The sequence below is a fragment of the Podarcis liolepis genome (genome assembly GCF_965112155.1).
Source record: "Podarcis liolepis genome assembly, chromosome: 9".
In the NCBI taxonomy this organism is placed as follows: Eukaryota; Metazoa; Chordata; class Lepidosauria; order Squamata; family Lacertidae; genus Podarcis; species Podarcis liolepis.
This window is the reverse complement of record NC_139564.1, coordinates 54,546,905-54,569,538: the sequence shown is the minus strand read 5'-3', so window position 1 is coordinate 54,569,538 and position 22,634 is coordinate 54,546,905. Positions and strand designations below refer to the sequence as shown.

At 42.5% G+C, this 22,634-nt stretch overlaps 2 protein-coding genes across 11 annotated transcripts in view; one reads left to right on the top strand and one right to left on the bottom strand.

Moving 5' to 3' along the window:
- CLOCK (clock circadian regulator) overlaps window positions 1-3,849 on the top strand; it is a 40,618-nt gene extending 36,769 nt beyond the window's left edge. For all 8 annotated transcript variants that reach the window (XM_083459851.1, XM_083459852.1, XM_083459847.1 and 5 more), the window contains one exon: window positions 1-3,849. This exon is cut by the window's left edge and continues 1,683 nt beyond it. The gene's annotated coding sequence lies outside the window, so the exon portion shown is untranslated.
- A 1,669-nt stretch (window positions 3,850-5,518) lies between these two features.
- TMEM165 (transmembrane protein 165) lies at window positions 5,519-21,133 on the bottom strand. Of its 3 annotated transcripts, none has more exons than XR_014515840.1 (6): window positions 20,765-21,083; window positions 12,395-12,620; window positions 11,309-11,484; window positions 9,338-10,415; window positions 7,881-9,012; window positions 5,519-7,739 (listed from the first exon to the last, which is right to left on the bottom strand). XR_014515840.1 is itself a non-coding variant. In XM_083460100.1 (6 exons), exons 1-6 carry the CDS (start codon window positions 20,939-20,941, stop codon window positions 6,845-6,847), a joined length of 945 nt encoding a protein of 314 aa, XP_083316226.1. In that variant the 5' UTR covers window positions 20,942-21,133; the 3' UTR covers window positions 5,519-6,844. The 3 variants fall into 3 exon arrangements, 1 of the variants encoding a protein (XP_083316226.1); XR_014515841.1 differs by having other exon boundaries at window positions 5,519-6,921; window positions 8,089-9,012; XM_083460100.1 differs by having other exon boundaries at window positions 5,519-6,921; window positions 8,089-8,194; window positions 10,233-10,415; window positions 20,765-21,133.
- Window positions 21,134-22,634: the final 1,501 nt, after the last annotated feature.

Genomic DNA, 22,634 nt, shown 5'->3' with positions numbered 1-22,634 from the left:
TAACCATTAACCATGGGATATACACCATGTAATGACTTACTTTTGAAGTATTCATTTACCACAAAATTAAGTTCTTTTAAATGATAGCGAAACAGAATTGCATAGTAATCAAGTATAATCACTTTGTAAGGTGGCTCAAATTCAAATTTACTGAAATTTAATGGGAAAAGAGATAAAAGATAATGAGGGCCACAGCTTCCAAAAGGGATATTGATGCACTAAGACTTCAGATGGCAAGTTCACTTAATAAAGTTAATAAAAAGATTCAACTGAAATTCTGTACAGTTTTAAAAGTAAACACTGAGTAGATTTTATGGTACTAGGTTTAAAATCCACATCTGCAGAGCAAAATGTGTTTTTAATACAAAGATAGATTGGTTAGTTAAAAGAAGAAGAATCTGATTGTGATGAAGGAATATCAGAGTCGAGAAAGATGGAGTATTATAGAGGAGCTTTATTAATGTAACCAAAGTATGGCGAGATGCTAAGAATGTAATGCTGGGTTAGCAAAGCCAACACCATAGTCGCAAATGATAGCAGAATTTTATCTTTGAGACTAACTCTTAAAGAGTCGTTTTCATTGCCATAGTCTTGCATGATCCTCCCGTAACACGCCACAATCAATAGTCTAACAGTAGAACCATAATAACAGGAGTCAAAGTTTTAAGAAATAAGGAACCAAAGAATTGGACTAGTTTCTGTTCCCTCTTGGCAGCGACTGGAAACCAGTAGGTCACTTGTCTAGGAAATCTCCTAGCTATATTCTTTAAAGGGACTTTATGGCATTCCCTAAACTAGTCTCAAAGAAATGCACATTGTGGGAAAGTAGTCGCATTAACTTAATTGCAGATAGCTTTTGTCTTGCCATACCAATGCTGCTTGTAATTCCAAATTAGGCTGTGTTGATCAAAGGTCCATGCTTTAATGGCATTGTTTTAGTGAATAGGCATCCTCTTGGGCTTTAAGCTATTTACAACAGAAACAACAATAATAGTACTGAATGAGAAAATCAGGGGAGCTTTCATTGTGCTCACAGGACAGGACAGCAAGGCTTTTGTATATGGAGTTACTGGGAGTGCAGAGCATAATCACTGGACTTTTTTATTTGATACCAACCTCCTTTTGACTGTTCCTTGGGGGAATTGCCGCTTGTGGTAGACGTGAGGTTTCTGTAATGAGACTTCCGGGAGGTTGCTGTGAAAGTTAGATAGCGGAGAAACTAGAAAACGATGGCTAAAGTTTTAAGAAACAGGACTTAACGACCACACCTTGGGCAGTCTTAACTGAAAGAGGCCAGAAACAAAAACCTTGAGGGGAAGGATTTCTTTCAGCTGTGATGCTTTTTCTCTGGTGTTGCTGGTTACTCAGAAATGTTCGATATCATTTCCCACTTACCGTATTTTTTGCTCTATAAGATTCACTTTCCCCCTCCTATAAAGTAAGGGGAAATGTGTGTGCGTCTTATGGAGTGAATGCAAGCTGCGCAGCTGTCCCAGAAGCCAGAACAGCAAGAGGGATTGCTGCTTTCACTGCACGACGATCCCTCTTGCTGTTCTGGCTTCTGAGATTCAGAATTTTTTTTTTCTTGTTTTCCTCCTCCAAAAACTAGGTGCGTCTTGTGGTCTGGTGCGTCTTATAGAGCGAAAAATACGGTAAATAACGGGGAGATGGCTTGTGCTAATGCTGCTTTCTCATGGCTGGTCTTAGCCCAGTAGTTGCTGCCGGACTGAGTGCTTTGCCATCCTGAATTCAATGTGGCCAAATGTCTCTGTTTGGGAAGAAAGGGTGGGTGGGCATGGGGACTGGCAAGTGAATGTTCTAATGAAATAGCACTAACACAACCACACCGTAACCGGCACTTAAGTATGACAGAGTGCTGCTGAAAAAGAGAAAATGCAGTTTAGGGTTGCTTACATTGGGGGAGGGGGCGAGGGAAGACGATTTAAAAATGGGTCTCTAGAGGGAATTGTATAAATATTTTTATATTATATTTAATATATATACTATATTTGTACACATATTAAAAGATTATAGTCAGAGCTCTCCATATGCCTTCCATTACTTTTACCTAGAAGTTTACTGGCTGGGGCTGGGGCTCCAGTGTATCACAAAACTTCTGCAGGCTGCTTGCCTGCTGCCAACTGACAACAAAAATGACCCAACAACCAGATTAGCAAGTACAAAGCTGTTGGTCATCCTAATTCAGTTAGATGCTTAAGGCCATATATGATCAGTAAGCCCCTGGGGGTTCCCAATAGGAAGGGCAACAACAGTTTTGAGCAAGGGGAGGAATGTTGTCACTGGCCTTTGCACTGTTCTGGCCAAGAGAGCAGCCCCAAAGCGTGTATATGTTGTTGGACCTTGAAAGACCGGCAAGTCAAATCTGTTGGTTTATTTCTCTGAAGTGCCATGCTCTTATCCTCTTCAAGGTGGGTCGCCCTTGTTTCATACTTGAGTATCCTATTGAATTAGGGTAGAAAGATGTGTGCAGATGAAAGCACTTTATTGAGGGGGGTGGGGGGGCTCATTTGGAATACAGTTTATTATTTTTAGGCAATGGAACTGTTCACAATGGGGGGGGTGTCCAAAGGAATCGGAATGTAGACTATTGTCAAAAAGAGGCATTGCTGGAAAATGTTTCTCAATATGGGGATCCTTTGAGACTCTGAACACAAGCTTATGCAGGCATCTGATACTGGATGGTTTTGTGGGAAACGGATAAATCTACACACTTAAGCTCTTTGAAGAGCTTTTTTTTTAAAAAAAAAAATGTTGCACAATTGTCGGAGAGATATCAACTGGAGGCTTGTTAGAGCCTTTAAAATGATTCTAAGTGGTCCTTAGGATTAAAATGTGTAGAGGGTTTACAGATGTGGCCTTCAGTAGACTGCTTCAGTCACAATTATAGAATAGTTTGTATTTTTAGAGAGAACAGGTTTTTTTGTGTGTGGGTTTTATTTTTTTAACGTTATGGTGTCATGTGCTGTCTGCATGTGTGTCAAACGCATAAATCGTCTCCATTGGAAATTTCTTGCTGAAACATTGTATGTGGTGGGAAGAGCGGCTTGGCAGGAGCAGCTTGGATTTCAAAGGGAGGAAAAGTTTTTATTTTTCTTTCCTTTCTCCCCCTTACCAGTAAAAAGCGTTGGAGACATTTTTTAATGAACCGAAGTATATAGAGATGTCTGAAAATGAATGTTGATTGGCTCATAAATAAATGAGGCAAGCGTCGAAATAAGATTTTTTAAAATTTCATTTGGTTGTTTATGAAACTGGGTAGTTTATTTGTCAATATATATTTTTTTAACACTACATTCCTCTGTCTTTTAATAAACAAGTACTTTACAGTCAGTGTTGCTATGCTTCATGCTTTTTCATCTGCATGGGTGTTGCCAGCAGCATGATAGGCTATATTGCTTAAAGATATTGTATCTACCAGTAACACACACAAGCAAAACAAAACACTGTGTATGAACAAAATACTGTGTTGCCTGATCTACAGATCCCAGCTCTGACCGAGAGGTGCTGCACTAGTAGACAATCAAAATCGAGGGAAGACTTTGGGAGGGGGGAGGGATGTTCTTAAAGATACAGCTGCTTTGAAAGTGTTTTTTATTCTTAAAAGGAGTATTTATTTTTAAAATTGTCTAATTGGATACTTTTCAGTGTTGATTTCACATTGTCTTGGTTTTGCATTAAAAAAAAATGGCATTAGATTTGTATATGTAGAACAACCTGTGCAATTTTCATGATCTAACTTCAGGAAAATGTAGATATGGTTCCCTAGTGTTCATGTGACCATTACCAAGTGTTAGTTTTTAACTGAATAAATATAACATTTGAAATTTCTGCTTCTTTTAGCCTTAAGGTCCTGGTTTGAATTCATTTTTATGTCTTGGCTGCTGCTTTGTTGGTATTGTTCCATCTGGCGCTACTTTCCCTTAGTAACGGTAGCTCCAAATAAGGGCCGATGTCAGGAGTGGGGTACAAGAGGCATCAAATACCATGGGTTTGGTGATTCTGTACCTTCAGTGAATCTACACTGGTCCTGCCAGCCTCTTTGAACTAGTAGATGGTGGGGAATCTTTTACCCGCAAGATGTTGCAGAACTACAACTCCCATCAGCAACAGCAAGCATGGCCAATGTCCAAGGATAGTGGGAGTTGTAGTCAAGCAATACATGGAGGGCCAAATATTCAACACCCCTTGGACTAGAACAGAGCAGCTCCAGTTCAATCTGCCTAGCACTCAAGGTACTTCTAGGCAGCGTTTTCTAATTTAAGCCTCTTCCAATATATCCAGATATGCTCATGGAAGTGTTTTAGAATGCCCACAATCTTCTGTAGCTACCCTCGATCTTCATTTAGGAAGAAACAAAAATAGTTCCTAAAGAGGAAGTTGCTTCTCAATGTTCTGGGCATTTAAAAAATCCTGTGCAGGGGATGCATTTCAAACAAACTAAATGAAGTATGTTTTGATAATACAGTGGTACCTTGGGTTACATACGCTTCAGGTTACAGACTCCGTTAACCCAGAAATAATACCTTGGGTTAAGAACTTTGCTTCGGGATGAGAACAGAAATCGCGCAGCGGCGCAGCAGCAGGAGGCCCCATTAGCTAAAGTGGTACCTCAGGTTAAGAACAGTTTCAGGTTAAGAACGGACCTCCGGAACAAATTAAGTATTTAACCAGAGGTACCAATGTATAAACAAATGGCTTTCAAACTTCCTCCTTTTGTGGAATCTTTTCCACAATCACACTGGCGTCCTTTTTGCACATGTCTCCCAACAATCCCGTCCTCCCAAGTGTTTGAACTCCAGAGTTACATTCTAGGATGCCATTGTTTTAGTTCGGACCAAGAGGCATCTCACTGACACTCCATGAAAAGTTAAAATGCATGCCTCTGAATACATCAAATGTGCCACTGTGGCTGAACATTGCAGGTAAAAATCAGCAAAGCAAAGGATGCCTGTCTGCCATCACTCAAATAAATGGAATGCCAGGTTAAACCTTTGATCTAGCAGCCTCTCATGTTGAAAACTAGCAACGGTGGCTACATTGGAAATTGCAGCTAAGTCTTTGTCCTAGGTCAGGTGTAGGGAGACTGTGGTCCTCTGGGTGTTGCTGTCATCCCAACTGGGACTTTTATGAGTTGGAATCCATCATCACCTGGAGGGTGCAGCAATTTCAAAGTTCACACAACAGAATAATTGTTTTAGACATCAATTCTGTCCTTGAAGCGTTTATTCAGGATCAGCAGCTGAACTTCTAGTCTGAAAGAGGTACTTCCCTCTTAAGACAGAGAGGTGCCCACACTAGCCGCTCCTTGAGAGCTGCCAGGAATGTGTCACTGAACTAGGACACACCTCAAGAGAATGCTGCCACTAGATTGAAAAAGGTCAACATCCATGGAATAGAGAGCAGACAGCTATTCTTAAAATTTAGGTGCTTTTGGCCCGTGGGCTAAATTTCTGTACTGCTTTGGAGAACCATAGGAATAGAAACAAGAATAATCAAGTCACCTTTATACAGTTTATTGTTTCAAGTAATCTTTCCATCCTGATAAAATATTACTTACAGTAATTCTTAAGTCTTTGGCTATTTCATCTGGTCTTCTAGCTAGCTGATGTAAAACGTGTGCTTGAACCTCTCTCATTTCAGGGCTAAGACTACCTCTGGATGATGCTTTATTTCCTAATTCTACAATAGTTTCCTCATACTTCATATGTAAGCACAAGTTTACTATTCCAGACATGATGCTTATATATGAAGTATGGAGAACTACTGCACTTACTCAGTACCCAGAGATAGTTATATTGTCTTCAGAGCAGTCTGTCAAAGACACAGTATTAGACGACTGAAACTCCTCAAACAATCTGCTTAAGAATCATTACAGAAATGACTGAATGATTTAAACACAGTAGCAACCACAAGGAATCACAGAAATATTTGTCCAGACTAGACACTGAATGTAGCCAAAATGCTTGCCTGTAGGATAAAAGTGCCCCCCCCAAACCAAGTAGAAATACTACACAATAACTTCCTCTGAATTAAGCTAAGCAGTCAAAGCAACTACATTTCTAAAACAGAAGACACCTAAATTTATTCATGTTCTCCCTGTTTACCCTTTTAATTTCTAAAAGAAAAACAATCAACACCTTAGTAAGTACTTTAATCTGAAAAAGCAGTGAATGTTTAGTATAAATACAAAAAAAAAAAAGACGAATTTTATTTGGTTACTATCTGGCTAGATTGTGTACTTGAATACATTTGAATTCTGAATCAGCATACTTGATACCAAAACATTCTGATTTTTCTACAATTCAGTTACAAACTGAATTCACAAATCCATGAGGAAGCGAGTTAGTCCTAAGTGCAGATTTCAGATTTCCTGGTATTCATTATTGATTGTGGAACGGTGTACTTGGGCTGCAAGGTCGGAGGCAAAAGGTTCTCCGCAATACTTTGTACTAGACACTTGGTAAGGCATAACTGCAAGCCAAAGGCAGCAGCAATTCGTCCAGAATGGGGATCTTTCAGCAATGGCTAGTGGTGATCCGCAGATGAAGTAGCAAACCTCATAAAATTTCAGAAGGTGGATCTCAGTTTACCTGAGTCAGCTACAGTAAGCAAACATATTTGTGTCCCAAATATATAGACTATGCATGTACTCCAGCACAGATTGTGTCCACAAAGTATACCAAATTAAATGTTACTATAAAAGTTACCGCATCCCATCTTCAGTGCTTGTTTTACTAATAGCTGTACACTATATACAGGAATACAAGGGTAGGTTTGTTGCTCCTAATTCTTGCTCTTTCAAGGAAAGGGGGGAAATCTCTTGTTAAAAACCAGCATCCGGGCTTATAAATAGTGCAGAAAATGCAAATGCTAAGAAAACAATGCCTCCTATGATTGTCACTGTAAGAGAGAGAGAGAGAGAGAGAGAGAGAGAGAAAAGATGGTGATTAGATCAGAAGGACAAAGTTCACTCTGTTTCTAATGGCTCTCTTTCATCCCATAAACAACTTACAGCACCCATTTGCCTTAAAGCACTGATGTACCCATTAAGCTGTTCCCAGCTCTTGCAGAATTGTGACAAGTTCTTCTCTTTCACTGTCCTCAGCCAAGGGACGCCACATGGCCCCTGTACTGCACACACAATTCAGGCATGTTCAGACTCAAGAAGTCACAAGCATGTTTGTACGCAACCAGCACGCTTGCTCACAATTGGAAGTACCCATGATGTGGTTCACATGAAGCATGTTCTTAAAGACAAGCCTTTGGGCTCACACCAGAGAGCAAAACCAGCAGACAGCAGAAATTGACTTCTGACAGTGCAACTTTTCATTTTCTTGAGAAGCGAACATACTTTTTTCTAGCGGGCAGTAAACATGACAAAGAGGTAGGGCAGCTGATGTCCTAACATCAAGGTGGAACTGGTGGAAAGTGCCTCACACACTTTGCCTGTGAGCTTCTAGAGAATGGGAAATTTGGCCCTACCCAACTCAGTTTGGATTTTATAGCCTTGTTTTAGAGATTAAACCAATGGCAACTTAATAAAAGTATTATTGTATGGCTAATGTTATGTGGCTCTATCTCCCTGTAGCTGCCACTCTGTACTTGCATAATGGAAACTGCCACTATTTTGTGAGGAGCCATTTAACACAAACTTCTTAAATGGGAGAGGGCCACCCATAATATATTTGAAGTGGCTGCTGGTGTAAACTTATTAAAATCTGTAACACCATTCAAGTAACAAGTTTTATTTTATTTTATTTTTTAAAAAAAGAGGGCGCAGGCACTAAAATTATAGTTATCAGCAGCATGCAGGTTGCATATTCTCCTCTGGTGCCTATGAGCACAAAGATGTCGATGGCTGTCTTGAGTGTTCATGCAGGAAAAAACAGTTGTTTTGATGCAGCCCTCTAGCCCAAATGTAAGTTGAACATAGTAACTCATTACACGCATTCAACACATCCCTCTCACTACTTTCAGCCCCTAATTACTCCAAGTTTGAAATTCTACTCGCTTTGTCTCAGTTTGCAATTATTAGGCAAATCAGCTTCCAATCAAGGGCTTACTTACCAGTCCGAACAGATATTTTTTGTGCTATCATTCTTCCTCCAATCACCGCTAGGCCAGTACATAAGCTATGGCCAACTGTTCCACCTACTGCCACACCATAGGGATCCTGTACAAATACACATGGTCAACTTTCAATGCAGTTTATTGGAGGTATTTATGCATTCAAAGGGCTTGATCAGACAAAGCCACATTAAGAGAAGATTGTCAACCACTTCAAAAGTTGGGGTTAATTACCAGGGTGATTTTATTGGGCAGCTGTTTCCTGGGATAAAAGCAAAAAAGTGTGGCCATTTCCAGTTACTGCCGATACAACACTCACCCCCTCATTAAATGAGAATTGTTTTTTTCCAACTCATTTAAATACCCACTTCTGTTTAAAGGACAGAATCATGATAATGCTTAAGCAGTGGTGGCTCACCCCCAGTTTAGGGGCCTGATACAACACCTAGGCATTTTTTTTCTTTTCTGGTCCCATGAGCTCCTACCAATTTGGGTGGTGGAAGCAAAAAGAAAAAGAAAAAAGGTAGCCACAGTGTTAGCCTTCCTCCTCAGCTGATTTGCACAGATCAGCAGAGGAGGGGAGCTGTGTGCCTTTGTGTGTCCCACGAGAGAGGATGAACCTGTACAGGGTGTCCAGGCCAACTTTGAGCTACATCCATGACTAGAATGTGGCATATATAATGATTGTTTCAGAGGCTACTGTCTAAAATCAGTCTCGGATTATTTAGCCTTTGGACAAACTTTCGACCCCATGCTACTTTATAATGCCTGAAAATATAAATACAGATACACTAATATGTGTGCCGGCACCTAAGGCAGCAATCCAATGCCTGCTTACCCAGGAGGAAGTCTCACCAACTCAAGGGGACTTGCTTCCAAATAAGACAGGAAGCAGCCCAAAGAGCTCACTTTGTCTAGCATTTACTACAGTGGTGCCCCGCAAGACGAATGCCTCGCAAGACGGAAAACTCGCTAGACGAAAGAGTTTTCTGTTTTGGAGGTGCTTCACAAAACGAATTTCCTATGGGCTTGCTTCGCAAGACGACAATGTCTTGCGAGTTCCTGCGGGTTTTTCCCCCTCCCCCCTTTTTCTAAGCCGCTAAGCCGCTTATCAGCTGATCCGATCAGCAGATAAGCCGCTAAAAGCCGCTAATTCGCTAATCCGTCAATGGGCTTGCTTCGCAAGACGAAAAAACCGCTAGACGAAGAGAATCACAGAACAGATTCTTTTCGTCTTGCGAGGTACCACTGTATATGCCAAAGGACGTTGCCAAAAGTATACCTCTGGAGGATATGTGCATCCTGCTCTAAATCTAAAACCCCTGGCCCGATACTACAGGAGGAAAAGGGGTGTGTGTAGAAAGAGAGCAGGCAGACTCAAGTACACCAGCCATCTGCAGCAGCAAAGGAAGAAAGTCTATACGCACACACACACAGCCTGCCCCTTGCATATAGAATACTTCTATCACACATAGGCTCCCTGACTGGGCACATCCTCCTTTGATTCTAGAGGCCTCACCTGAGATGCAATAATGGCTACAGGATGCAATGGGTATTTGCCTAAGTACCCCTTCTCCTCTGGTTGAATGAAGAGAAGCAGCACAGAGAACAAATCCCACTGGCAAACCTTCATCATTGTGCTCCTTCTCTATAAGCCATGTGCTACTGCTGCAACTCCTGAATGTGTTTACTGGGCAGCAGTGCACACTTTGAACAGTTTAAGGGATGCTTTCTCTTGAGCAAATTCATGTAGCCACAATATGAAGCGAGACATTTTCACCTGTTCCGTCACTACCAGGTTCTGCTCCCCACTGCCCTTCTAAATGTATTTTATTTAATAAGCTTAGCAGTTTCCCCCCCACTAAAACAAGTTCTTGAAGACAGCCTCCCCCAACCTGGTGCCAAACCAATGGATTCAAGTTACAAGAAAGGAGATTCCAACTAAACTTCAGGAAGAACTTTCTGGCAATAAGAGCTGTTGGGGGGCCCATCTGTCATGGATGCTTTTATTGAGATTCCTGCATTTCAGGGGGTTGCACTAGATGACCCCTCGGATCCCTTCCAACTCTACAATACTATGGTTCTATTATTGGTTCTTGAGAATGTTGCTCTTTGATTAGATACATCTTATGCATTTCACTCACCTCTCTTGCTGCAAGAACTATTGTGGTTAACTGAGAGCGGTCGCCCCATTCGGCTAAGAACGTTAAAGTAAAAGCTTGCACAAAAATTGGAGAAATAAAGTGCAGCCATTTTCTTTGAGGTATAGCAGGGCCTGTTCCTGTTTCCACATCTCCAGGTCCATTTAATAGTTTTGTTCTCTGGCGCTAGAAGCAAAATGTGGCTATTAGAAAAGAATAGGAACTAACTCGCTCCTACGTATAAGTGCCACACATACATCAATTATCAGAACACTAACAAATTTTACATATAACTCAGATGGCAGCATTTATCACAAAGACTTAGTCAATTCATTTCACCCAGAATCTATTGGAAAGGCCTAGTGACTAATATATATTAGCAATTTGGGTGAATAAATATTAACACTTAAGTCAGAACCAGTATAGTTCTCCTATGACCATTCTGATATGGTAATCTGAGTTTAAAACGAGAGCTAAAGCAGAATGCCAAATCTAGTTCGTACTAGCGATTTCAGAAATGATTAATAAAGCACAACAATTCTGATAATGTTTACTGTTTGAAGTTCTGCACTTATATACCAACAATACAAATAATAATGAAAATATCCTGAAATGGGGAGACGTTATCTAAACAACTTAACAAAACTTCTGGCTCTTAGAATACAAAAACTGTATTGAAACCAAGCCAGAAGCGACCATTGAAGGACTGTACAATATATAGCACAATAACCTACTAATAGGTTCTCACCACCAAAACTAAGAACATACAACCTACAGAGGTTAGTAGAACAATCTCAGTTAAAACATCTTCTACACTTCAATTTCTTTCTTACTGAAATTTGTATCCAGGAGTTTTTCTTCTCTTGCTCTTGCAGCACAACTGTTTTAGTCAACTGTTAAACATACTGCAGGAGGCAGAGGATATTTTGCTACATCTTGCAAGGGCTATATATCTGGTGTATCAATTCCATTTGGGAACAGGTGTAGCTAAATATCTGGCTACTTTCCCTAGACTTCCTGATTTCACAAAGACACTCTGCAGGGTATACACATGCTCTGTATACTTCAACTTACAGTACTTCTTCATCCTTCTTTTTGAGTTCTGCTTGAACTTCCTCCAGCTCTTCCTGACCCTCATCTGCACCCATCTTCAAGCCTTCCCGGAGCATTCGGATGCCGAAAATTGCAAAGAGTGCTGTCGACACGTAGTAGGTGTATACTCTGGGGATTACTGTGGTGGCATAGCCAAATAAAACTAGGAGTGGAAAAACAAAAACATTTCAAGCTACCTGTGAAGTTGACCTTGCTCATTCTGTAAACCTAATTCAGGTTGCAAGCTGGTTAACAGAAAATTAGATTCTCTACTAATTCAGGGAGCTCATAATTTATTTGGTCAGATGTATACCTCATTCCCAAAAGGAGCCCAGGGCAGCTAACATCAAAAGATACAACATACTGCACCATTAAAACTACAATCAATTTTCCCATTCTAGGGCAATTCATGAAACTCTTCCAGAATACACCTTTCTTTAGGTCTAACTTGCCATCTTTCTGCCAGATTTGATGCAAAGCATAAGGCATGAACCACTGCCTAGCAAGGCTTTCTTCATGTTCACAATCTATTTTTCAACCCATTAATATAAGAAGTTGCCTTGGTGAATTTGATTAATTGTCTTATGTAAGTGGTTGTAGCAGATCTCTAATTCCTTGGCCAGAAATATTTCCCATCCTTGCTACCCAAGACACTTTAACTCACACAATCACTGACAGTAACGTTGGCATGATTTTAGTTAAATAGAACACATTAGCAAAAACACAAGGGGATGGATTCATGTCCCCCGTTCCACAAATGAAAGGATTCCTTCCATTCATGAGAGTCAGTCAGATCCGGGGGAAGCTCCCATTTTGTAAACTGGATACAGACAGAGGGGTCCCCCCCCCCATATCCCACCAGCCCCACTTCAGTTCCTATTGCTGCATGTCATGCTGTTCTGGAGATTCCTCCAATTCTCTGGAGCACATTTTCGGAGGCAGCAGAGGAAGGGGAAATTCTTTTGTAGGACAGAAGACACAAAAGCAAGGCCTGGCTGTCTTCTCCACATACATGTGTCGCTGTTTGCAGCTTTCCTACATATGTTCCAGGGCAGAGAAGTTACAGCACCCACCTGATAAACATGTCATCAACCCCAGGGCAAGCATAGCCCCAGCGAGCACTGTTAAGCGGTTGTAACGCATTGCCATGATGGCTGCAATGAAGAAAGTTTTGTCGCCAAGTTCAGAGACAATGATAACCGATATCGCAGCCACAAATGCATGGATAAATCCCAGGTTAGTCTTATCTCCGGAGTCTTCACTAACAGAATGGATGGGAGCCACTGGAGTAGGTCCTTTCTGGGGAGGAAAGAAAAAAGTTTTATTTCTCTCATCCAAATCCATCTATTCTATATTTTTCCTTATTGCACTACCTGCGGCCAGGAATTTAACTAAACTTGCATTGGGTTAAACCGGGGACAGAAACCTGCACGTAAGCCACACCCCAAATAACCTTGGGTGTGCTAACTGATTAAGAAATCAAATTATTTATTTGATTTCTTAGCTACACTTCACCATGAAGTCCCAGGGCACAATAAGTGCAGTGGTTTGAAGGGTTGTTGTTGCTGTTGTTTTCAAAAAGCAGGTCAATATACTTAAATTTTTTTCCAAAGACTGGGAAACCTGGCTTATCGGAATTTCTGATCACAAGGACAGTCTCTAAGAGCATTCACTCAATGTTGTTTCAAAAACTCTTCAGAACTTTTCAGATATTTGCATGATTATCACAGAGAAGCCAGTGCACCTGAGGACAGTGGGGGAAGGATTTGCCTGCATGCTCTTGGCCTCAATTTAATCCATCACATGTTAAGGTGAATGCCTGTACATTTTACTTCAATACGTTTTCATATCTTGCTACTTGCTGCAAACTATGTCTTCTATTAACTAATTTATGCCATTCAGCTGCTTAATCATGATTTTTTGGGGGGTATATATGATACTAAGGAATGATTTTTCAGAAACAAACAAGGGGGGAAAGAGTTGAAGTTAATAACGAGACTAGTGTTCAAATCTTCAGCTGCCCATGTTTCCCAATATTCTGGCAAATGATTCATGTAAACTCTGCAATTTTGCTATTCAAGTACAATGCATGATTAGCCTGTCATATATGGATACAGATACAAGACTTCTCAAAGTATATGCGCTTATCAGTAATTAAAATAATTCATTCTGCTGCACAACAAGGCATTTTGAAGCCTTCTCTATACAGTGGGGTAGGAGAGCTGGGGTATATAAAAAAAATCACACCTGGAAACCTAGGAGGCTTAGTTTGGTCAGAATCAAGTATACATTTCCAGAGTTAATGCTAAATACATTACTTCTGGTAAATGAGCCACCATAAGCCACTAGAGACAGCTGTGAAAATTTGTGTCCTGGGCTTTTTCGACTTGTCTACCCATGTACTATCTGAAACCTAAGGGGCACTTTGTTTGCCAGATGTGAAATATACTGGCATTATTTTCAGCTCTCATACTCCACTACTAAAATGCCTCTTCCTTAAGGTAGGGCCACTTGAGACTGTCAACAAACCTGAACCTGAGAATGAAATGTTTCATGATTATATACTGATGTCAATTAAACCAGCTGAGAGATGAGTTGCAGAGCTACCATTTTGTACCAGAAGAATAGCCATCCCGCCCCCCCGAATGCAGTAATTTCTTCAGGGGAAAATTTGAAAGTTAACAATGTGTTGGTTTTAACTTTTTATGAATTTGAATAGTTAACAGAATTGTAAAGAAAAACATTTATTATGTTCTTCTTGACAACAGACTGCAGTTGAAGAGATGCCCCTGTATTGGTAAACTAGATTTTACATACATTAGAACACACTACTCTACTAATGTTTCACATCCCTGCTTACCAGTTTGCTGATTTGTCGTATTTGCATGCCAACTTTCCTCCAGATAGCCTGGAATGGCAGATATGGGGTCACCTCATTTTAGCCTCTGGTGTAGTTCAGGCAAACACTTTAGTGCCCAAAGTTCCTCAGTGATCTTCAGGATTAAATGAAAACATAGCCAGGTCTTCCTAACTGAACTGCAACATTCTTAATTGCATCAGACTTGATGATCCCTTAAGTCAGGCATGGCCAAACGTGGCCCTCCAGCTGTTTTGGGACTACAACTCCCATCATCCCTAGCTAACAGGACGTGGTCAGGGGTGATGGGAATTGTAGTCCCAAAACAGCTGGAGGGCCAAGTTTGGCCATGCCTGACTTAAGTGATGTCAGAACGTACTCCTGCTACAATTATCAACACATCGATACTACTATGGCAACAATCACAGTTACCCAAGAGTTTTAAATGATGCCATTTAAGTGGCTGGAATGTGACATCAAGTTAACACATATGTGAGAAAGAGAAGTAAAGACCATATATAGCTAAATCTATTGTAGACACCAACAGATCAGAACAGTGTTGTCCAGTAGACATTGTGTTGCATTACAAGACAACTGTTCATTTATGGACTAATTTTGGGTGAAAAACTTAAGAGCACTTCACACCACTTTTTGTATCCTGCTTCACATACGTAAGTACACAAAGACCACTTCAAATTTGACCTCAAGACTTCCAACCACTTCAGCATATTTTCTGTGCCCTGGTATTCCTGTTAATATTTAATGTTTTAATCACTCAGTTATAATTTATCATTGCAAGCTACCTGAAGTAGCTCTATATTTTGCACTTCAGACTTTGAGTCATCTACACTCAGCTGATCACATATTTGTGGTATTTTACCCTGAGCTGCCATCTCTCCCCCTTATTACTGTACAAAGCTTAGGTTCCAGTCACCCTGGAGAGATTTCTGTTTACGTCTATGCCAAACTCATCCCACGTGTAACTTTTCAACCACTTCAGCAACCCCAGATTTGCCATACTTTATGAATTACTATACCATACTTCATTGTAACCTTCTGAATCACCCATATTATGTCTGATAAAGCGGGTACTTGGAGTGTACGGACAGGTGTGGAAAGTGGCATTCCTTTAAGGTCAGGAGATTCTGAAACAACATCCCTTATCATATATTACAAGGAAAAATTTCAAATTCCACTGAAGGTAAGATCAAGACAGTGACCCCATACACTCTGAATCTAACAGATCCATCAAGTCCAAATCCTATCCTACTGTTCAAACTCAGAAGCACTATCCGTCTGAAATGCAGAGAACTCAAGGTAAAATTTAAGTTGCCTAGATATCAATCTTAATATGCATGAAGTTTTAAACTGTAAAGCTCTCTTTTCTTTTCTTTAAAAAATAAAAATAAAGATCAGGTAGTATGTAGAAAATGTTTCACCCTGCCAGCCCTTTGTCACTGATGACACAACCATCAAAGAAAGGTGAAAATCAGGAGTAACACGGAAAACTGGATTGGTAGATAAAGATAATACTTATGGCTTGCTTGGACTCAGTAGCTGTATTTTCCAAAAAGATGTGTCGTGTTGAAGCTGTATTACAGGGGCATGAAAGCTTTAAGTCACATACAGTGTGGAGCTATAGAATCTCAGCTTCTTTTTATGAGTCATTTTTGCATTGCTCCTGAGTCATTTTTGCATTGCTCAAGCAATTTTAACTTCTAAATTACTGGTTTCTCTTAAGTACACTATTCTCACCTTATTAAATTAAAGGGTTAATTTTAGCCTGAGGGAATTTACCTGTACTGTGCTTTACTAATTACCAATCCCTTGATTAAAGTGTACACAATAAATGACATTTTCTATTTTACAACAATTAATTGTGCCACAAGAGCTATTGAATGGCTACAGCACTATATGGGAATTGTGACAGGGTTCCTAACACAGTGCCAGTTAGAAACTGGGACAGAAAAGCTAGGAGCCAAATGGCTTCTGGGACCTGGGTTGTAGGTGCCAAAACAGAATGTCTAGTTGCCACTGGGGGGCAGTGGTCAGCAACCCTTTTTACTTATTATTTTGATAAGCATGAATTAATACACAATTCACGATTGATACATTGTTAATATCACTTTTTTAGCAGAAATTGTTAATACAAAAGAAATTAGTGTTTATAATAAAAATATTGGTACCATACTTCAGTTTTCAACACACTCTTTATTGTTAAACTCATATTATCTATCCTTAACATATCCTTTGAGGCTTCAAAGCACATGCATTTCAGTAACCCTTGAGTGTCAGCCAAAATGGCACCCAGACTTTTTAAAGTGCTCGCAAATAGAGAATCTTTAGGCGCAAAATGCACCTTGCGCCCTGCTAATTTCAAACCCTGCCCTCAACCTACCAATGAACTGATATTATAATAAAAAGCACAAGCAATCGTTATGACATCCCCTGCAAGCAGAACCAACTAGACATGTTCAGGAATTTATTAATCAATTGTCGATAGAAAAAAATGGAGAAGGAATGTTTTATGTTAACAGAATTTGAACTGGTACCATTACCACTCTGTGACAAAAAGTTCACCAAAACCTCTCCACCCCTCAAGGCTGCCAAGACGTCACAGTGGTCTGAGACAATGAGGCAGGCTTGTCATCTTGATTGTGCAGCTTGGCAACACTTTAGTCTCCAGGATGCCAAACTGTGATAAACAAAAACAATGCATTTAGCTCACTCCTTCAACTGAACCTGCACCAATATTTGTACGGCTTGCTGCACACTTTAGACTGCAATTGTTTTTGCTGCGGCTACCCTGGCTGTTTGTGGCAGCTCATGCACAAAGTGTCAACAGAGACAGACTTGAAAATACTCATGCTGTAAGAGCCATAGATGCACCTCTGGTATGAAACACTGTTTCTGATAGAATGCACTAACATACCAGTGGCATGTATAAAGTGCAAAGTGGCCCTATGTACCCTGTGTATTATACATTATTTAAAATGAATAACTTAGGTAGTACTATATTCTGAAGGATCTCAATGGATGATCCAAGCAAGCATCTTGAAGACCAACAACAAATACAGTACACATGGCAGATCTTTGAATTTTCCTCATTGATGCAAGGGAGAAGTTGCCTGAGGCTTCCTCTTTGACCTGCAGAACAAGACACCACATTTTAAGTCTCTGAGCTGAACAAGCCTCAAGGCAAGCAATACCCATTGTCTCAGCAGAACCTCTATTAAGTAGAGATGCCTGCTTTATCCCTGATCTATGCAAGAGATTCACTAGGAGGACCTGTGATTTAACCATAGATTAAAAGCATATGTTATCGGGAACAGCGAGGCCATAGCATATTATGATTTTATGGTTATAAGAATAGGATGGTACCTACACCAGGCCATACCATACAGTACCCTACTTCTTTAAACAGTCATGGCTTCCCCCAAATAATTCTGGGACCTGCAGTTTGTTAAGAGTGCTGACAGTTGCCTCACACACCTACAGTTCAGAGTGAATCAGAATTCTTCTACGCAGAGAACATAGGCTCAGGAGGTAAGTGCCTGTCATTTCAAATTATCCAGAACCACAGAAGTGGGAAGAGCTCAGAAAAGGACCTGAATTTGCTTCTATATGCCAGTGTGTGCTGCTGCTACTATAAGACCAAGATCGCACAAAGTAGGGAACTCTGTTGCCCATAGTCAACAGCATTAAGTTGAACTTGCTGCAAGTACAGCAGGGTGCAGAATCTTCGGTCCTCCAGGTGTTGCTGAATGACAACTGCCATTGTATCTGACCACTGCCCATTCTGGGTGGGGCTGAAGGGAGCTGATGTTCAACAAAATCTGAAAGGTCACATATTCTCCATCTTTGAAATACAGAGCAGTTTTGTGCCCTTAAGGAATATTTATGTTAGAAATATCTGGCTGCCATGGTTTCCACATCAAGCAGGAATACTGTGGAACCAGAACAGCAGCATTTGCTAGAAGTAGAGACATTCTCAAATTATAAAAAAGAGAGAAACATGAGTGTTAACTACATAAAAGCCAGAGGGAACAGAGAAAGGCAGTGTAGACCCTCTCCAACTTCTTATATGACAACGGAGATTTTCAGGAGAGGTTCAAAGTCAGCTCTCCTCACCCCCATGCCAAGGTAAAATGGAAAAACTGCCTGTCTCTTTGTGTGACTTCTTCAGGGCAGCGAGCCTCCTAGCAAACAAAGTGGCCAGGCAAGGCTCCTGTGTTGTAGATCATTGCATAATAAGCAGAAGTGCTGCAGGAGAAGATTTTCACCATCATCACAAAACCTGCCTCCTGGAGAAAGTTTTAGCATTTTGAATTTCTACTTCCCACCCAGTTTTAAAAGTCACAGCAGCCTTTCCAGGGAGAGGGGTAGCAAAGGACTGAAATGGTAGGGCATTGAATGAGACAACCTCTTTGAAATTTCTTCGCATTGGAATAGCTAAAGTAGGGTGGAGTCACAGAAAACTTCCAGGCAAATTATCCCCCCCCCCCCCGTCCCAATTCTAGTGCAGCACTTCACTATTAATCACTTGCTCCCTACTTAACCACCCTGTTAAGGTCAGAGTGGTAAAATGAAGTCTACAGTGCAAAAATCAATTTGTGGGGAGGAAAAGTGGGTGGTTCTAATGCACATTAGTGACTGCCAAATAGCAAGTCTCACACTTCTAATACTTTTAACAGTCACACACTGCTAGTTTTCAGTAATGTAATCAGAAATAAAATCTGACCATTTAGCACCTGCTGCTCCCATTTGTGGCCATGCTCCTTTTGTGAACAAAGATAAGCATGTTACATAATTGAGAAAATTCTATGGACAAATACAACATATGTTCCATTCTCTGTTGAACCATTGCACCCCAACCATGATTTTATGGGTAGATATACGACTCCTACGCAAGTCTAAGCCACAGCACCTTTTTCTTCAAGACTGATTCTTGCCCCCACCTCCCCTGACAACACTCTGAGAGCACAGTCCACTTTTTCTTCTCGAAACTAAATTTCAAAATTATGGCTATAATCTGATACAACTATGAAATCTTATGCTGGTGCTCTGTACCTGATTGTATCCCTATGGCTTTCAATAAAACTCATTTTAACCATCTCCCAGCCCCATGGATGTATTATCTAACTTTATGAACAATTCTCTCAGCACAGATGTGGTGGGGAACTTTGGCCTTCCAGATGTTGCCGAACTGCAACTGCCATCAGCTGTAGCAAGATTGGCCAGGGGTGATGGGAGCTATAGTTCAACAACATCTGGAGGGCCAAAGGTCTCCTATGCTTGCCTTAGCACAGGGGTCTGCAACCCGCAGCTCCGGAGCCGCATGTGGCTCTTTTACACCTTTGCCGCGGCTCCGGGACGGATACTAGCAAGGGGAGGAGGCGCATTGTGCGCCCCGACACTCCCCACTGTGGCGGGCGCTGTACTGGCTGTGACGTCGCATGGGGGCGGTGCGTGCGTTAGTCACGCACTGCCCAGACGTCACCTTCCCGCCCATCCGCCTGCTACATTGTAAGGGGCATGTACGCTGGTCACTGCATTGAAAGGGGGCATGTACGCTGGTCACTGTTTTGAAGGGGAGTGAAGAACACACACACACAAAAAAGGTAACTTGTTAATTTAACGTTTATTTCTATGAAGAGGAGTAATTCTGAGGGGTCAAACAAAGAAATAATAAAAAAGTGACAAAAAAGTTATTTTTATAATGACGAGTTTTGCGGCTCCCAGATTTTTTTTCCCTTCGGAAACGGGTCCAAGTGGCTCTTTTTGTCTTAAAGGTTGCAGACCCCTGCCTTAGCAGGACCCCAAAGACAGCAAGCAATCTCTTTCACCACAGAGCTGATGAAAGGCAGTTTCCCTCAGAGGGCTACTTTTCAGTAAATAAGCAGGTAGCATATTCCCAGTTTTAAGGCAGCTCCTCCTGAAAACCTTGCAGGTAGGTGCCCCCGCAAGATTTATTGTGGCACAAACTTTCATGGACAGGCCCAAGTTCATCAAGTGCATGAAGTGCTACCCTTAGATGGGAAGGGGGGGGAGCTCAAAAGTTTATAAAACGTTTGGGTCGAAAGCTATTGTGGTTTTATACATGCACCTGCAAGCAGACCCACAGGCCTGGGGAGGGAATAAGAGGAGCAAAACAGCTGGGTGGAAAGACCACGAAATCCTCGAGTAATCTCATGATGGGGAGGAATAACACTACCTGCACCTGATGAAGTGAAGTCCACCAAGCCTTCCCGCCCATCCCCCTTGCAGCTGCTGCAAGCACGCGTTCACTGAGAAACTCCCCAACAAACACGTGTCCGAAACTAAGGTTGGCTTCTCCAGTCAGGATCTCTTCCTCCTCCCCATTCCCTCCCCCACAGGAGCCACGTCAGGGCTCCGCCAAGGAGCGAAGAGCGCCCTCCGTTTACCGCGCCCCGAAGAACGTCTCGTGTGAGTGCGCGCACACGTGTATTTTTTTGGGGGGGAGGGGGAGATGCGGTCGGAGGATGCTCTGAGGAGCCGGGGCCAGCCTCGCTCCAGGCCCCCGAGCCGCCCGCTCCCCTTCGAGCCTACCCCCGGCGCCCCTCACCTCGGCCTTGGCCAGCTCCGGCCCTTGCACCGCCGGCTGCTGAGGCGGCGGCGGCTTCTGCTGCTCCTGCTGAGGCGGCGGCGGCGGCTCCCCCCGGTCCTGGCCATTCTCCGGCTCCGAGGCGGCGAAGGGTGCGGCGAGGAGCAGCAGCAGCAGGAGCCGCGCGGGGCCCGCCATTCCCGGCGCCGAGTCCTCTCCCGCTAACAGGAAGAAGCGCGGCGGCGGCAGCGAGAGCGGAGTCGGCGCTTCCCCGCCGCCATAGCCGCTTCCTTCTCCGCGACCCCTCAACCAAACAACGCCGAAGCTGTTCCCTCCGCCACGCCACCGAAGCCTCAGAGGCGGGGCCCGCCCACTTGCTCCGCATCCGCTTCTCTGATTGGTGGCGCCGGAACCAGCACGTTCGAATCATCCTCGCTTTGCAAAAAGCGAGAGAGAGCTGCGCTCGAAGGGGGCGGGGCTGGGGAGAGCGAGAGAGCGAACCTACCTAACCCTACCTGGGTCACGTGGCGCTTTCCCCTCCGACCCGCTCCCTCCCTCTGGGGCCGCGCGACTCCTCAAGAATTCTGGTAGTTTAAGTGGGTGGGAAATAAAGACCCAGGCGTGCAATGTAAATTGTGCACCTTATGATGCATGAGATCATGGCCACTGGTCCCATCGCCTCCTGCAAATAGAAGGGGAAGAAATGGAGGCAGTGAGAGATTTTACTTGGGCTCAATGATCACTGCAGATGGTGACAGCAGTCACGAAATTAAAAGACGCCTGCTTCTTGGAGAAAAGCAATGACAAACCTAGACAGCATCTTGAAAAGCAGAGACATCACCTTGCCAACAAAGGTCCATATAGTTAAAGCTATGGTTTTCCCAGTAGTGATGTATGGAAGTGAGAGCTGGACCATAAAGAAGGCTGATCGCTGAAGAATTGATGCTTTTGAATTATGGTGCTGGAGGAGACTCTTGAGAGTCCCATGGACTACAAGAAGATCAAACCTATCCATTCTTAAGGAAATCAGCCGAGAGTGCTCACTGGAAGGACAGATCGTGAAGCTGAGGCTCCAATACTTTGGCCACCTCGTGAGAAGAGAAGACTCCCTGGAAAAGACCCTAATGTTGGGAAAGACAAGGAGAAGGGGACGACAGAGGACGAGATGGTTGGACAGTGTTCTCGAAGCTACCAGCATGAGTTTGACCAAATTGCGGGAGGCAGTGGAAGACAGGAGTGCCTGGCGTGCTCTGGTCCATGGGGTCACGAAGAGTTGGACACGACTAAACAACAATAGGGGATGGTGGTGCACACCGTGTAGCAGCACATCATCCCAGGTCACTGTTCCTTCTGTCCTGGGGATTGGGGGACTTAACCCAGCAAGCAAAATGCTTTCTTTGCAGAAAGACAGGCTTACAATACAGATAAGGAACAGCAGGGAAGACAAAGCACCATCCTCAGCTTAGGATAGTTTCTGAAAAGTTGCTCGAAGCAGCTCCCCATCTCTTGGGGAAGCATTGACTCCGCCAGATGTTGTGGAGCTGCATCTCCACCATCATGCCATCCTTGCTTGGGGCTGGTGGGAGTTCTGGGATGCTTGTCAACATCTGCATTCAGTTGCCCTGATCTTGTGAAGGAGATCTGCATCTTGTATGGCAAATAAGAGAAACAGATACTTATGGCAAACTGTGGACATAAATGCACCTCTGCATAAGGACCCTGTCTATTAGCACCACACTCTTTTGCATGGAATGCACATTTTGAGGTGCTTTCAAATATGCATGCAAACAGATGCATGCTAACAGTTTATTTCTTCCTCTTGGGTTGGGGCATTGTTGAGGGCTTTTTGTTGGAGAGGGTTACTGGTGGACTGGTCATGTGCGGATGCCTG